The sequence below is a fragment of the Pundamilia nyererei genome, unplaced genomic scaffold, assembly GCF_000239375.1.
Source record: "Pundamilia nyererei isolate P.nyererei 1_Seehausen unplaced genomic scaffold, PunNye1.0 scaffold00039, whole genome shotgun sequence".
Lineage (NCBI taxonomy): Eukaryota > Metazoa > Chordata > Actinopteri > Cichliformes > Cichlidae > Pundamilia > Pundamilia nyererei.
In genome coordinates this window covers 3,355,331-3,372,629 of record NW_005187440.1, presented here as the reverse complement: position 1 = coordinate 3,372,629, position 17,299 = coordinate 3,355,331, and the positions used below count along the sequence as shown (strand labels likewise).

The following is a 17,299-nucleotide window of genomic DNA, read 5'->3' as shown; positions in this document are numbered from 1 at the left end:
GACAGCGACAGCGCTGGAAATAAGCTCTGGACTGCCAGTTAGAGAATGCAGAGCTCCAATGGCGGGATTAACAAGTACACAAACCACCATTTCTCTGATAACGATGCCCAAGGCACCACAGCAGGCATTTTGGTCTGTTTTTATAATTAAGGGTACTCAATTTAATTTTTATTTCACCAACAGCTCTGCACTCTGCAGAGCAAGCATTCATGGCAACATTAACATAAGAAAAAAGTACATTCTCTTGCTCCAACTACTAACTCATAATCCCTCGTACCAAAATGTAATCTCAACTACAGCTCTGACATTTTAAACATCTATGGGTCATGGGCAATGCCGCGGCCTATAATTCTGGCACGGTAAGCTGCACGTGATTTCAGACACAAACCTGAAAAATGTTCTCGAAGATGCCAAGAAAAGCAAAAACAATATATTGGTTTGTGATCCAGAATCTAAACAACTTTTGCAGAATTGGAAAAGTAATTAAAAGCTTTTTGTGAAATAAAAACACTGAAAATCTATCTCCAGCTGACTTTTTTCTCTTCTGTGTTATTAATTCCAGCTGTTGGACACTCCGCTACCCTTCAGTGTATGCACAGTAACTGTAAGCTCATAAAAATATGAGACCCAATGAACTACACAGCTTTAGTCTATTACTGGCAAATCAGATACTGACATCGCATGTCGTCTGCAATCGCACCGCAGTGAACTCACCTTGATGGTAACACTGCGCCCGGTGCTGTTGTCATGCATGAAGACACGTAGCATGTGTGGAATGAGCTGAGGGAGATAGAGCTTGAACTCTCCACCAAGCGCCACCACAATCTGCTCAATCAGGAGGATGATGGTGTTCTGCATGGGGTTGTTTGGTGTCCAGTATTCCTAAGACACAGATAATGAAATGTTGGTATTCATTACATTAACTTGACACCCATTTTTGCTCATTATTATCAAAGCCAACATAAGTTAAAAGATTGTACATTCTGATAAAGCCCTAATGGAGAGTATATTCAAACACACATTATAGAAATTCAAATTACTCTTAGACAATCAAATGCCAACGCTTTCTAATACTAATAGTATGTAATAACAACATAAATTAAAGAAATACTGTACTACAGTACTAAACATCCACCTAAAAGAAGTTTTGATGCTTTGTAAAATGTAAATAAAAACAAAAACACAAGTCAAATATTTTATAACTCATTTAGATGAACACAGTGCAAAGACCACTGTGTGTTTGATTTGGTTGGCTCTTTTTGCAATTTAATGACAGCAAAATATTACCAAAAAATTGGGACAGGAGGAGCAACAGTGTGAAAGAAAAAGGAATTGTATTGCTGTATTGTAATGCTAAAGTTTTTGTGTAGCTATACAGAAGCAGGTCAAAATGTGCTTTATCAATAAGCTGAGTGGGAGACAAATGCCTGGATCAGTGTTCCCTCTGGAAATGCAAAACGTTCACGTGCTAGAGACACAAAGCAGGGGTCACAATACTGGATGGCAAGGAATGGAGACAGTTTCCTGTCAGCTGGGACTTACATCATGCCTCTGCGTGGATTTTGACAGTGTTTTGGAAAATCTAGGTTTGACCACTGTGCACATTAAAAATATTAATAGCTGGAGTAGAAAAGACCTGAAGTCACACAATATATCAATCAGTCAATGGGCTTCAGCTGTGAGATTTGGCAAAGGCGTTTTGTCAGGGACGAGAGGTCTCAAGCAACCCCCAACTTCCTGCTTTCCCTGCTTGTGGCTGCTAACTAGAGAGGAAGTGAGAGTACGTCCTGAATGGCTATTCCAGCCCCCTCATCTGGATGCAAGAGCAGGACTGGAGCAAAAATGAATAGATTCTTTGTTTTACTTGCCATTTATTAACTCATAGGGACTGGAGGCGCAGTGGTCTACTTCTCTCAATTACTTTCCACCAGGTGGAGTTGCGGCCATTGCAAAAGTTTTGGTAACAGTGTTACCAAGATTCCGACGCAAGGACAGTCATATGATATTTTGTGACTCTTTAAATGATTATGTGCTTGACATTGTGTTTGTGCAAGTGCAGGCAGGAGCTATGGCTTTAGCAGTTGTTCCACATCATGGGATAAGTGTGAGCGTCATGAGTCATCGGCAGTTTTTCTCCTAAATATTATTTGAATAACGTGAGTGGAAACGTACATCGGAGCCACATGCAGTGCTACAGTTAGAAGGTGAACAGTGAGTGATAATAAAAGGAAGAGTAAAAAGAACATCTCTAAATATACATAACTTCTTATTTTCTCTGACTCACAGTTTCTTTAATCTTGTTAAGTACCTCACTACACACAATGAATACTGCTGTGTGACATGGGGCAAGACTTCATGCAGAGGCCTTAAACACATTACTTCTAATGAGGAAAGTAGAAAGCACAACTGAGTGCAATTAAGAGTTCTTAGCTGTCAGCCTAACTCAAAGGAAAATAAAGAAGGGCTGCATAATGAGTGTTTAGAGATTGGGTTGAAACAGTTACTCACTCTGATGAGGGTGAAGATGTCATCCATATAGGGACGGATGTGAATCTTCACAAAGCACACGACCATTCCCATCTGCTGAAAGAGGAACTGGAGGAAGACAGAAGACAGAGTCTAAGATTTGCTTTGTGAACAGCTGACAAAATAAGAGAAATGCCATAATGAATCTGTCAGGCAGTCTCTTTCCTCTTAATCCACACAACAGCTTACCTCTCGGATACTGGCATCACACACCCGGATGACATTGAGAAAAGTGGGCATGACCTGAGGCAGGAACTGGACGCACTTTAGGCCCAAAGATTTGAAGATGAAGGTGACCGCCTGGACTACCATAGTGTGGTGGTTGGAGAGTGATGGGTCTCTCAGGATGCGCATCAAAGTGACGATTGCCACAGCAGGGTAAAACTCATCCAGGGGCAGGTTACCCATGTTCACCAGCATTTCACTGGTGCTATAGTCAGCTACAAAAAGAGGAGAGTGAGGTTGGTTAGTTTGAATGATGCTGTCATATAAACTATATAAACATATAAACTATAAAATTAAAAAATAATAATGCAAGAATCTTTCTCAGGTTTTGTGCCATCTCTCCTTCAGTCATACTGATGGAGCAGTTGATGAATGTGACAGTTGTGAGTGGCCATGCTTAAACCCTAGAAATATTTAGTAATTTGCCAAATGTAAATCTGATGAGGACATTCTTTCGTCGTAATCACATAATATGATTTCAGCCTGTTGTACAACTTTCAGTCAGATGCAATAAATTGCTCAAATTAACTGCAGTGACTGCAGGATCTAGTTAGCGCTTTAGTCAAGGTTTTACCATTAAGGTAAAAGAAAAAGATGGAATCTCTTCAGCATTTAGTAAGTCCCCTCATTCAGCTTAATGAGATCCTAGATTTGCTGGAGACAGTAGGAAACCTAATACTTAAAGTTCTTCCAAAAAATGATCAAAATTTTGTCACAACATAAAGTAACATTCAGCACCTAGGCACTGCCATCACCAGTAAAATATGTACCAGTTTCCATTCCTAATAGACCCAAGAGCCCAAGGAGCCGTGTGAGAGTTGCTGAGAATAAAAGATCACAGGGTTTGGGGGTTTTATTAGTGCATTAGTTCCATTAATATTTTTGTAATAGGGAATACAAAGCAGCTCTCGTCGTCCATTTATCTTTGCGGGGCTATTAAATTTTACAAGGCACCTGAGAATACAAATGTGTGGTATTCAGCCTTTTGCTACTGTTTCAGCTGCTTGAATGTCTCCCCTTAGACGCCGAGGACTAAAAGTTAGTTTTTTAATATTTCAGTATTCACCAAGTCAAGATTCACAATGGTGATAAATGATAACAATCTGTATTTTATCGGCAAACAAACAGGCATTAGTGTAGCCAAGTGAAGCAAGAGTAGTGTAATAATTCAGGTGAATGGGACGAATAGGAACCGTTAACTATTCCTAATAGCATGTAAAAAATATAGCAACTCCCAAGGGGACATGAAGCGTTTCATCACCTTTATGACTGTTGTGTTCTGTAAAGATCTGACTGGTCTAATTTAAAGTCAGGTGAGGAGATGGAACTAGACAGTCAACTCCCAGAACCCTACAAAAAAAAAAAAAAGTGGTCCGAGATACTAGTGTTTCAGACAGTGACCCTAACAAATCAAATTCGCCAACAGATATACGACCTCCAGTTCTGGTCACAGTCTATTTAGCTGGAGAACAAACTGGTAAAACCATTACCATACTGTCCAAGGTCATTCTGAGACACATGACTGGATCAGACGAGTGGAGATCTGCATTTTCCACACACGAGGCGTGTGACCGAAGACAGATGTGCATTATTAGAGAAATTCACAATATCCAGACCGTTTATGATGCACAACCACCAAGTCGTGTTCTGAGAGTTTTATCATACTCAGAGAAATAATCCAAGAGTTTAAAGTAAAACCACTACGAGCAAGAAAAACATTTTTACATCTTTTGTTACTTCTAACAGATAACATAGGGTATATTAAGATCCACCCACATTGTGTTTAGCACTGTTATTCAAAAATCTGTCAACTGGGTTAAGATCAATGTCATTAATCCTGTTTTGGACATATTGTTTATTACAACAAACATATTGACCAAAAAGCCTTTTAACAGGCAATGCTGAGTTATTCAGCTGATATGGTAATACGTTTACGCAAATTCAGACTGCATCAGTAATCCGTTCAGCCCGTAAAGAAAAAGAGTGACGTATATCACTGATATTCTATTAAACAGATGCTTGAAATCTGTCTAAAGTGGGTCACATTAAATTTAATATCAGCACTTCAAAAAGTCCTACTCCAGTTGTGGTGCTTATATTTCCCTCCAAACTGGCAGACTCTTGTTCTGAAGGATTTTTAGTTGGGTTTAGATCAGACAGCAGCCAGAAATAAGATCCCAAAGAATGAAAACTCCCACAAAAGGCAAACCCAAAGCCGCTGATGCTGTTGACTTTTCAAATGCAAGGGCAAGACCTTAAAAGATTGTGTTTTGTCTTGTCGGCGTAGACATATCTCCTCCCTGCACTCCATTTCGAATGATTTGTAGATTTATTAAATGTAAAACAGCCAATGAGTAAAGCATAATCTTCAGTGTTTTTTCAAAAGACACAGTTTCACTGGCTTTATGTGGGCCCCAGGGCAGCTGTGGCTACAACTGTAGCTTGCCTCCACCAGTGTGTGAATGTGAGAGTGAATGAATAGCGGAATTGTAAAGCGCTTTGAGGGTTCCCGAAAAGCGCTATATAAATGCAGTCCATGATTATTATTATTATTATTTATGGGAGCCAGATTCGGCAATTCCTAAAACTGAAGATGAAATCGGTTCCTCACTCGAGTGATCACATTCTGACCTAAGAAAAACTGCTGCGTGGCGTATTTAACTCACGGCAATTTCTGGAGCACTGACCTATAACTACATCGAGATGATGATTTTATGTGCACACATGATTGCATGGTGTCACCTCCCAGCAAGAAGGTGCCTGACTGGGGCCTTTCTGTTTTACTTCAAAGTCATCATCAACTTGGTACTGTGAGGTAAAGATCCTACAAAATTAGAAAGAAAAAGCCAACCATCAGACAATCCCATATGAGCACAGAGTTGGTGATGATGGAAAGAAAGGGGGTTGTCTAACACAACCAGCTGTGACGCAAAGGGCACAACACCAACAATGAGAGAGAGCCCACAAATAAAGATCATAATGTCTCATCAATACGAACAACTGCGATTACAAGTAAATGACTAGAGCGCAATCTGGAAGAAAATACCCTAAACTCTCACTGAAGAGTCAAACAACATTATGATAAATGCAGTAAACGCAGCACAAAGCTACAATAACATCAAGTCTATATACAAACTCTTGACAACATTATTCATCAGGCTCATAATGCAGACTCACTAAAATTACAACAACAGTCCCAAGTTCCACTGTGAGATGTGAAAATGGGTTCGTGCTCATTTAGAGACTTTCCAGCTGTTGTACTGAAAATACTGCTGTAAGTCTGAGGAATGCAAATAAAAAGTTAATCTAATCCACACTGTGACCCTTGGTGAAGAAAAAATGTCTGTATTAACAGTAATCTGAGACCTACCCGAGTCCTGACTGGATTTGGACTCTGAGAGGCTGACAGCAGAGGCATCTCGGGACTGGTCGATCATGCCGATATTCACCTTGTGTTTGTAGGGATCCAGGGCTCCAAGAAGCCCCAGAACACGTATAGCCTGTTGGAAAGACAGAGTTAGTGGTCCCTCACAGGAACACAAAATTGAGTATATACCTGGTCATTTTACATAATCTATCTCAAAAGTTCACCAAATTTGGTACCTTAGCTGAGTTTCAAAGATATAAGGAAGCTATAGAAAACAAAGTATTTATGGAAAATGGACACTAACAAAAAGTGCTACAGCCAAACAGTAAGAGTGGTTTGAGAAGCTTCTCACCATATAAAGTGAGGGAAGTGCATTCCCTGCACTTTTAACAATATCGTATGTAAGAAATTAAACAATGACAATTTCCACTCAAACTTTTCGCATCAAAATTTCCATATATTTATGGAAAAGGTGCTTTGCTTCATGCTACATGTCCATATCATTGTAATTCACCAAATCCAATGCATCTACAGAGATCTACACATTAACTCAATGCATGCTGTAAAGTGGTTTCAAGCCTTGCTGGCCTATGAGGTTCCCATTACTACAGTGGGGGAAACTTAGGGTGATCGGCCCAGATGGCACGACATTTATTCATACCTCTCTCCTGATGCCCTGGTTTTGTTCAGTCTTGAGGAAGTTAAGCAGCACCTCTAGAAGGGACGGGTACTTGCGGTAGGGCTCCACCACATAGCCTGTACTAGCTACTTGCTGGCCCAGTGTCCACAGAGCCACCTGGTGGAAAGTCAGAGACAGTCATTAACTAATCATCAACAAGAAAAGAGTATATCGTCTGTATTTATTTGTAAGTTGTTCCTTGTGTACCTGTCGCTTGGCCAGTGATGATGAGTCCTGCAGCATGTCCATAATAATTGGGAAAAGCTCATCCATCCACTTCCTCATCTCTAGGCCACTCACCTGACGGGGCAGAGAAAGAATCAATCAAAACTACAGAAATTTTATAAATTAACCATTTTCTGTAGAATCACCTAAAGCCAAAAGGGCACTATTATAAGAACTCGTAACATTTTATAGATAAACTGAAGTGCACAAAACTCAAGGAAGCTACAGTGAAAAATAATAGAAGCTAATATTAAAGCTATTAAATAAATTATTTGTCAGAGAATCCATGTGAATTTCTCAAGTCCATGTATATTAGGAACCACCATCACTTACCAAATGTACAATTTTTTTTAAAATGTGCTTTCAGGCTGCAGACAGATTGTTTTCAAAGTAACATTTAGTTTCTGTTATCTGTACTCCCTACATTCTCATGCATCTTTGCTTTGTCTGGGTTCCCGAACAGCTGGGCTTCTGTCTCATCCTGCACTGAGTCTCCCTGAGCATCTCCCGCACTCTGTCTGAACTTCAAAGGCCCTTTAACTGTGACTCCCTGACTGCTTTCAGGGGACCATTCAAGCACCTGGTCAGGGTAGAGCAAGGCAAACATCTAAGGGTAAGAGCCTGCAATTACCTTCAACCTCAAGACAAGCTTGGATTTACATTAAAACTACCCAGATTAAAGATGAGGATTTTTTATAATTAATTGTGTACAATGGACAATAAATTCTGCTAAGATTTATCTAGTTGCAGTAAACAGCCGATTTATAATTACAAACAGAGTAAAAACAGCCTTACCTGAGCCAACTCGCCAATGGTTGCAAGGACACTAATGACTACTCCTGGGTTAGGGTCTGGGTCTTTAAGCTTGAGGATGAGAGCCTAGAAAAATTAAAAGCAATGTGGTCATTTCCTCATATACTTTGAAATCATTACTTATTTGAAGGCCCATGGAAATGAGGATGTAATGGACCTCAGCTTTTACTTATTAGCATAGGCCTACTGGGAACATGAAGCCCCTTTCAGTCTGGTTTAGATTCATACACACTTATCCACCATTACAACAGAGAACTTGCAAAGCAGTACCTTGAGGATGGGTTCCATATAAGGACGTATAAGTCGGGGCGCATTGGAGACCAGGTGACCAAGCATTCGAGCACTCTGCTCTTTGTTCCTGCCGACACCGCTGTGCTCCAATTCTGTTAAGATCTGCAGAAAAATGATAATGTTAGCACAGCACATGCACTCATCTTCATCTGGAATACATTTAATAAGCTTAAGTCGTGGAAAACACAAAGGCGTTTAGACAAAAATCAATTGTGACTTTGTACTACAGGTGTGTGTGTGTGTTTTGAGTTTTCAGCTTAGCATAATATCATGGCCTTTGCTGCCCCCTAAAGGTATCCAACTGAAACGCAAGCAGGTAATCGTCACAAGAAAAATAATGAATGTAGAAGCCAAGCGTTTGCAAAACTGTTGAATACTTGCATGCCATCTTTGGCACATGAACCTAAGGAATCCTAATGAACAAATTTAATGGTTTAAATAAATCAAAACATGATGTCTAATGCAATAAATAAAACTCGTATTGAGCCATTACTGTGCCTCTCATACCTGGATGAGCATCTTGCGTAGGAAGGGCATAACAAAGGCAGGGTTCATGCTGCTCAGGCGTCCGATCGTGCAGATTGCCAGCTCTCTGATCTCAAACACCTCATCATTTAGAGCAACAAACAACGCCTGCAAGTTTTCAGCCTGGGCAAGGTGAGCATCAAAGCGTTCATCAAGAGACGCCAGCACGCAGTATCGGATATCTGGATCTACAGGAAATCAGGGACAAAAATCAGACTGGCTTTCTTTATCACTTTTATTTTTTATACGCTGCCATAATGGATCACTGTAGCTGTTAACAGTTCTGAAGCCTCACACCATAAAAGCAACAAAACAAAATAAATCTGCATAGTAATGCCGTTTTCCTTTTCTGTGCATTTGTTACCTGGATCAGTGATGCCAACAACTAGCAGCTTGCTGAGAACATCTGCAACAACCTGCACAGCGGTCTGGCTGACAACATGGCCGCTGATCAGGTGGATGGAGGGAGTAAGCAGGCGTGAGCAAGTCCGAGCTGCCTCCATTCGGATTTCTTTGTGTTCGCTGTTCAAGAAGTGATCAGCACAGTGGCGCACGAACTGGGTGAGGGAATGTCCTGGGGAAAGACGTTCATGTAGAATAATCACAATACAACTGCTTTTATTTTATTTTTTTTAGTAGCATTAACATCCTGGTAGATAATAACAGCATTTTTGTTGCTTATTTTATGTAAAACAAACAACACTGACTTGATTTATCCTATAATGGCGTTTCTTCTTCATTTGTCTATTTGGGATTCTAAAACTCAATACCAAGGAAGTCGGGTGGTTTGTTTCAGTGGAGACTGAATTACTTAACTAAATATCCAATGTTACCCCAGCTTTTGCACTAAAATGCAAACCCATCCAGCAGTCTGCTGAGGAATGACACCAAAGACTGATCATTTTTCTCCCCAGTTTCTCTGCTGGAGAACAAAAAACTAGTCATCTCGGTGACAGACTGAAGAGACGCTATTTATATCGACCACTGAAAGATGGGCACAGTCATCAGCACAACTGCCCCGGCCATTTCTGCAGTTCACATAATCATTTCTTTTGGTCCACATTTTTGTCACCGCTGGCGGCTCCAATGACTTACGAGCGACAGTTTAAGCCTAGTTTAAAAACATATTTCATTTTCAACTTCACTGCATGTGATATAGAGTGCATAGACAGCAAAACTGCACCACTTATTTCTTATGATCATTCACGACAGTAATGCCACTACTCTTTAAATAATTTCTTCAGCAAGCCCAACTTATCAATGCGCCCTTGTCCATTAGAACAGTACGTTATAATAAAAAAAATGGCTAACTACAAAATGCAAAGGATTGTTGGGTGAGGAGAGCAACAGCCATTCGGTATCAAGTTTAAATTCTTAACCTCTGTCTTTTGTTGTTGTTTTAATTTATATACCATTTCTAATTCCACTGTGTTTTCATGTTGTTCCTTTGGATTCACCGTTTTTTGCATTTTTGTGTTGCTTTAAATTCCATTGCTCCATTTTGCTTCTTCTAATTCTACCCTGGTTTTAATCCCATTGTTGTAAAGCACTTTGTAATTCTGTTATAAGTGCTAACTAAAAAACATTTGCTTGCTTGCTTGTGTATTACAATGCAACACTGTGCTGCGAAACACTGGGTCCTAAACTTTGACACATGCTACTGACCTAAACTTTTATGCAGGAAAAGAATCCATCACACAGATGTACGTTTTGTTTTCAGGTTCTTACCTTCAAATTCAAAGCTTCCCAGGGTTCGCAGGGCCAGGGTGATGCTGCCAACGTCACTAGCCTCTGGAATGTTAGTGAGGCTTGGTGAGGCTAGCTGGTGAGCCAGGCCTTTGGGCATGCCAGGGTGACGCAATGGCTTGTGCATCAATACCAAAGAGAGCATCTTCAGCAAACCATCCTGTATATCTTTCTTCAGCTGGGGGATTTGACGGCTCAGATCGTACAGCACTGCAGTAAGTGCAGGACTAGACCAGAAAAACAGACAAACAATCCAATCAAACCCAAGCATTAATTTGAAAATTACATGATTCAGATCAGAAACTGAATTGCTAAAAAAGTTCTTTGAAGATGTCCTACCTGAGGCCCACAGCAAGCATAGGCTCAAGCAGTTCTTTGATGTCTGGCTGGATGCTGGGACCCATGGCTCTAGAAAGCATGCTAATACACGTAAACACTGTAGCATCCACCTGCATGGTCTTCTGCCTCCTGCACAGATGAAAGATCAGTAAATGAAACTGTGCATAGACAACAACATGGTTTTTTTTTTAATTCACAACACCACTGAGCAAATTCTACCCATAATATAATTTTAGACTTTTTCAGCCTTTAGGTTTAAGGGACACTGTAATGTAACGTGTAATATGTCACTATTTAATAAATGATACATTTTTTTAAAAATTGTTAGAAACAATAACTGACTTGTGTGCAAAGTCCTTGGGTGGCAGGGCAGCCTTGATGATCTCAAGGATCTTGGAGAGGTACGGCTGGATTTCTGTCCTCACAGCCACAACCAGCAGCCCCAAAGCCTGGAAAGCTGCCGTCCTCTCCTTCTCCTTCTTCAGGCAGCCCAGCAGGTAGCCCATAGTGTCTGACAAATACTGGTCTGCACAGCAAATGAACATCCACATGGCACATAATCTTTTTTTCCTATTAGCTACAACACATTCATTTGAGCAAGCGGTAGAAACCCTGGTAGTGATACTTCAAAAGGTAGCCTGAAAAGTACTAACCATGACCTACTTACATTGCAATAGTAACCATATATAGACCAAATGTGCATAGTGATTGAAAACAATACATGGTTTCAAGTTCTCACATAAAATTTGCACCAAACTGATAATCACATATATGTTAATTAAACCCACCTGTAAAGGTATGCGGCTGGAAGGCAGCCAAGCGTGGAAGCAGGTTGAGGATGGTCATCTGGATCAGAGGATTTTTGCTGGTCCTGTATTTCAGCACCCACCGACACACCTGGATATTTAAACAAAAGCTTCCTCAATTATTCAGTCAGATGACTACCACAGGTATGACTTCAACTGCCTAACCTCAAGCAAACTCACAAACACATTTTCCAACACACTATCCAAGTTAGTGCATAGAGAAAACATCAAAGACTGATACCAGCACTCTGACTGTCAAAAAAAAAAAACGTGAAAATTTTCGTATTTTGCAAAACGTTTAACTCTTTCCCCCATAAAGACAACATTTGATGACATCCCCTGTACCCTTAATGATGACTTTTGACATCAGTATGTATGAAGAAAGCCATGATTTGACAACAATTACAATAGTTTCCATGTTTTTTCCAAAGGGGAGCTGCATATGCAGAGGCCACCCTCACTAACATCTGATTCCAAACTCAGTCAACAGTATGCACGAAACTATATGTCTAAACACTGTTCAGTGCATTTATCATGGCAGCTAAAGTCCTTGAGTGTCAAGGATTTTAGTCCAAGGTATTTTCACATTACATTAATATACAATTACACTTTTACAATGCATTTTGTCTGTAGTTAAAACCTACCTGGTCAAATCGCTCCTCCATCAACTCACGGCAGTAGCGACTCTCCACCAGAGAGCTCTTGGCAGGTACCGGTGTGGCCCCAAAACTGGGGAAGCCTTGAGGTGTGCTGTAGCCCAACAAGCCCAGGAGGGCGTTGGACTGCTGCGGCTGCACCGACTGGAAGCTGGTGAAGGGTGTGATGTGGCGGGGCTTTGTTCCAAACCCCATCAGTTCCTTGCAGTACTTATCGTGGACCAGCTGCTGCTGTGTGATCTCCTCCATCTCCTCACGCATACGCTGGTTAGAAATAAGACTGTGAGCAGACTGGATTTTACCACTGATAATGTGTCCAAGCTGATATCCGACCTCACCTCTCCCTCCATGCTGCTGATGCGAACCAGCTCATTCAGGATCAGAAGAGCGCCGTGGACCCTGTCGTCGCGATTCATCCCTTTCTCTTTGGCCAAAGTCTCATCAAAGCCTTTTTCTGCCTCTTCAAAGGTTTGCTGTCACAGAAAAAAAAAAAAAAGCCACTCATGTCACCTCTTTAAAAAACAAACAAACTCTCCAATACTTTAATTAGAATAACACATGATTTGCCGGTGTACAGTTACATGTCTTACTTTGTACCACTGTGGTTTCTGCATTTCCTTTGTCTCTCTCTGAGTGGTGAGGATGAGACAGGCTCGCAGGGCAGACACAGCACCTTCTCGGATGGCCTGCTTAGGATCCCATACTGCGTAAAAGATGTTGTCAAAGAACGGCTGGACTTGCTGGAAGAAGAAGGTGGGTGCACTCACAGCCAGCTCCCTCAACACCAAAACCTGGAAGAGATTGCAAACGAAAGTAATGCAGGCGTGCACTGCTCCACATTTTTTATTTTACCAAAATACACCTGAGAAAGCTGAAATCTTCTTTTTCAACGATCTGTTCACCAAAACAAAATCCACATATGATCCTAAAATAGCTTGACATAAAATTTTGACTGTCGCTGTTTGAATTCTGAAGCAACTATGAGCTGGGAATGTCCTGTATGTAGTTATGTTACATTGCTTGTTTAAATGTGTAGTTGTGCCCTGCTTTCTCTCCTTGTTTTAGGTACTGTCCCTTTCATTTGACTCCACTGCAGTGACTATGGTGCGTACCATTTGAAGCTGCAAATTGAAATTTCAGATTTCCCAAATGGTGTTTTCAACTGGAATGCCCTCTGAAGCTGGACTTCCAACTCAGCTGTAGCCAGACGGGCGGGGCTGAGATAGATTTTGGTCGCCCGACCGGAGATATCGCTAGACCGGGACGTCGGGCTAGCGATTTTGCAAGCCCTAGAAGGTCTGCACAGCCTCACCAACCCCGACTTCACAATCCAAGATAGCGACAGTGCATGTAAATAATGGTAAAACTGTAAATCTTGTCAGCTGTACTGCCACTGCAATGTATTTGTGACTCGTTAGATAAACAGAGCACTGACCACGCTGTGTTCCAACTGATATATGGATGGCTCCATCTTGCTAAGGAGCTAAACAGATCCCGTTTTTCCTTACTTTTTCAATTTTACTGCTGGAACACTTTCCACTTGGGAGTGAAATCACTGATCTCTTCACACAACCAATCCTATGTGTGTTCTTCTGACCATTTACTCCTGCTTAGTGCATTTTGATCACTTAATTTTTTTTAGCTTGTAGGATTTGTTGTTTTTTTCTTTCGTTTTGGCACAGCTCAACTATGAATTTTAGGGTTTTTTTATTGCCAACTTGGTTTTCATCTCCCCGTACTCTTTTTCAGTTATTTCCCAACAACATCATGTGGACATTCTGGGGAAAGTAACAAGGTTTAATATTCTACAGCCACTAGAAATGGGAAAATGGTAATTGCATAATAAGCTAAATAAAACATAGAAAAAGGCAAGCACATTCTCTCATTTTCTAATTTTGAAGCGTTCAGGATTTTTCTGGACTATGAGTGTGATGCCAATAATAACCATTTGAAGCTGGTCGGTACTCTATAAAAACATAGTGACCGGGTTGCATCAACATCTTGTCAAGCTTCTCTGCTTGGAGGTTTTGCTGACGCCACAGCTGGGTGACACCCACCCACACGCACACAGAACAGGGCAAAGAGGAAATCAGAAGAAGAATGTGCTGATATTTGGGGTATATGAAGTAGTACTTGTGCCTTCAACCCAAAACACACTAGAGGAACTTTCAACACTGCCTTCACTACAGCAATAGATAAAGTTATTACAGCTCCCAACGTGCCCACATTTCCAGCAAATGTAAACACCACCAATATGTGGTTTTATTTGAACAGCAAACACCACAGTGACTGTTGTCTGCTAGTGACTTACTGCAGCATGGCGTCTCCCTTCATTTCTGTCGGCTCCCAACCACTCCAGGGCTCTCTTCACTTCAAACTCCACATACTCAGCCGTAAAGGTGTCCCCCGCCATAGAAAGGTGGCCCATAGCTTTAGAGGCCATCTCCATCACCACGGGGTCGCTGGAAGGGAGCAGGTTGCGGAGGTAGTTGGCGAATCGACTGATCCTGGTGGCATTGCCTCCTTCAACTCCAATTAGACTCACTGATGAAAACAATAATCATTTTATAGTGATAGAAACTAAGAGATCTTAAATAAGTCCAAAATTGACAGCACTTAAAAACATAACAATTTTAACAACGTTTTATTAATGCTTACCTATGGCAAGAATCCCTCCTTTCTTTTCATTCACATCAGAGCTGGACACCAGCTCAAATATGTGGTGGTTCAACTCATCGTAGAACGTAGTAGCTTCATCTTGGCTTAACTGTGGGACAAGACCAGTGTCAAAAAGTATGGAAAAAGGAAGGAATTGATGACATGAATTTGTACCATGATATGACAAGGAGGGGGGAAAAGGAGAGGAAAATGCTTCCTAATATTGTTTCATAAGTCACTACATACATTTACAACTGAACTGATTTGGGGATTCATGTCTACTTGTGAAACTCTCCAACTAGTGGGAAACAATCTTGATTAAGTATCCAGTATACTAAGTGGTTTTCCACTTACAGTTTTCAATTATGCACATATAGCTTATTGCTGTTACCTCTCTGAGTTCTGTAGTCACATAGTGCTGCAGGTCTTTGGCAGATTTTGCTCGAGTGTCTTCATTTCGACTCTTTAGTCCACTGACAAACTGCTGCAGCACAGTGGCTGTGCCTGATATGATCACCATTTGGACGGCCTAATCTGCATGGGGGAGGGCGACATATGTGGTTTCAATGCAACATTCCGGGTTATTAAACAACCAGTATCTAAAAACAACAACAAGGTAAACAGTACACATGGAAAGAAGGAATGCAAGCGCTAATCTGATAAAACACCAGGTTAATGTTGTTAACTGACATTGGTCCCAGCTAGCTAACGTGCCTGGTTAGCTAATAAAACAAGCTGCAAGGCTTGCTAGTTATTAGGAAATATACATCAGACTTCTTTACACAACTAATACAAAACCGGAGACGCCCGGGTAGTTGTAGTGTAATAGGTGAAATCAGAGCCTCATGAGTGTTTCGTGCTTGTTTTGATTATCTCGAGCTAGTGCTAATGTTAAGCTATTTCCCGTGACAACCCAATAGCAAGGAGGCAAAGTCGCTTTGTATCACTTACGTGTTTGTATTACAATGCCGAACACTTAACTGCTATTCGATTTATCCGGAATATCTCTCATTGTACGTCTACCTGGCCAACACTGCGCAAGGTTGGCTAGCTGAGGTATCTGTGATGAATTAGCTCGAGTTAGCGATACACACGGAACTTCACAAGCGTCAAGTTGCGCAGTCTGCGCCGAGCTGAGCGCAACTCACACGTCCTTGAGTGTAGTTTCCAGAGCCTGTCGTCTTTTTATGTTAATGTTTTTTGAGGCCCAGTACTTTAGTTACCTCAACATTTTTACTACAGTATACTTTTAAAATTATGGTGGACGAATGTTACTTATAAGTTTACAGTCTATACTTATAGTTTGTGCTCTTCCCCTGACTAAATGTAATTAATCTGGTGTACTACAGGCAGACATAATCTCATGGTGGTAGCTACTTAATAACATTAATGGTAGTCGTACGCTTTGGTTCACCATGAGTACAAAGCAGCCTTGTAAGAACATTTATGGCTCCATAACGGAGGCCTTTCAAAGCCTTTCAGGCGGGGCCTTTCATTTGTTCTTCATATATATATATATACGTTTGAACTATCTGTAGTCTATATTTTCTTTCTTTCTTTTTTTTCTTGAATACTAAAACAGCAGGGAATATTTTCCCTTAACTGTCTCCATACTTGTCATGTCAGGGAGTTTTTTTGTTTGTTTGTTTTTTGTTGTTGTTGTTGTTTTCAGCTTTTGATCTGGTGGAGGAAATGAGCCCAACACTGTTGAGAATTTAGATAATTTAATAAGCTATACAGTATAAGCATATCAGAACGTCTAGAAACAAGAGGTACACAAACTATAAAGCTTAGATCTTCTTGTCAGGACATGAATGAAAACACACTTTGAATACAGATAATAATAATATATTTAAGTGTACAAAAAGCGTCCACTACATGCAGCAGCCTGTGTGGCTGTTTTTTATTTTGCTGTTCAACTTACAACCTCTTGGGGGAGACATTGACCAGGCATACAGACACCTTGCAGTATTATAGAAACATATCTGGCTCTACGTAGTTCTGCATGAGCGGTGACATTTACCATAGTGCAGCACACCAATTAAGCGAGTACCTTCTTATTTCCCACTTGTAGGAAATTGGAGCCTAAATGTCAAATGAATTTTCCTCATCAAAATGAACCACAGCTACTGTCTTTCTCCCCATGAGATCATAATAGGAGATAATTTCTCACTAGCAAACAATGTACTGTATGCCCATTGTTCCCATCCTGGGGTTTTGGGGCCCAAGAGTGTTCCTTTAGAGGTGTCAGGAGGTCCCACCATCTTATCGATGAATTTTACTCCTGCAAAACAAAAAAGGACTAAGCCTAGAGTTTTTACTTTATGTATTTCATCATACACGTGTGCAGCTATTGCACACCTGGCATTAAAACATGCAAGGAGACACCTACATTTTTTTCAAGTTCAGAAAAACAGCAGTAGCAAGTTTGTGTAATGACAGA

General features: G+C 40.8%; 1 protein-coding gene across 2 annotated transcripts in view; it reads right to left on the bottom strand.

Annotated features, from left to right (window-relative positions):
* Positions 1–15,978, bottom strand: part of mtor (mechanistic target of rapamycin kinase) — a 77,557-nt gene extending 61,579 nt beyond the window's left edge. Inside the window, exons 1-22 of one of the 2 annotated variants that reach the window (XM_005730810.1) lie at positions 15,808–15,978; positions 15,248–15,390; positions 14,857–14,965; positions 14,510–14,742; positions 12,789–12,989; positions 12,537–12,671; positions 12,187–12,462; positions 11,525–11,633; positions 11,079–11,262; positions 10,737–10,865; positions 10,380–10,624; positions 9,016–9,225; positions 8,634–8,839; positions 8,106–8,228; positions 7,818–7,901; positions 7,447–7,602; positions 7,005–7,097; positions 6,780–6,914; positions 6,122–6,251; positions 2,716–2,966; positions 2,509–2,595; positions 715–882 (exon numbers count right to left, since the gene is read on the bottom strand). In XM_005730810.1, the coding sequence (XP_005730867.1) occupies positions 715–882; positions 2,509–2,595; positions 2,716–2,966; positions 6,122–6,251; positions 6,780–6,914; positions 7,005–7,097; positions 7,447–7,602; positions 7,818–7,901; positions 8,106–8,228; positions 8,634–8,839; positions 9,016–9,225; positions 10,380–10,624; positions 10,737–10,865; positions 11,079–11,262; positions 11,525–11,633; positions 12,187–12,462; positions 12,537–12,671; positions 12,789–12,989; positions 14,510–14,742; positions 14,857–14,965; positions 15,248–15,376 (3,393 nt within the window). In that variant the 5' untranslated portion in view covers positions 15,377–15,390; positions 15,808–15,978. The remainder of the gene's footprint in view (positions 1–714; positions 883–2,508; positions 2,596–2,715; positions 2,967–6,121; positions 6,252–6,779; positions 6,915–7,004; positions 7,098–7,446; positions 7,603–7,817; positions 7,902–8,105; positions 8,229–8,633; positions 8,840–9,015; positions 9,226–10,379; positions 10,625–10,736; positions 10,866–11,078; positions 11,263–11,524; positions 11,634–12,186; positions 12,463–12,536; positions 12,672–12,788; positions 12,990–14,509; positions 14,743–14,856; positions 14,966–15,247; positions 15,391–15,807) is intronic. The other variant, XM_005730811.1, reaches the window with a different exon arrangement.
* Between the last annotated feature and the right edge of the window lie 1,321 nt (positions 15,979–17,299).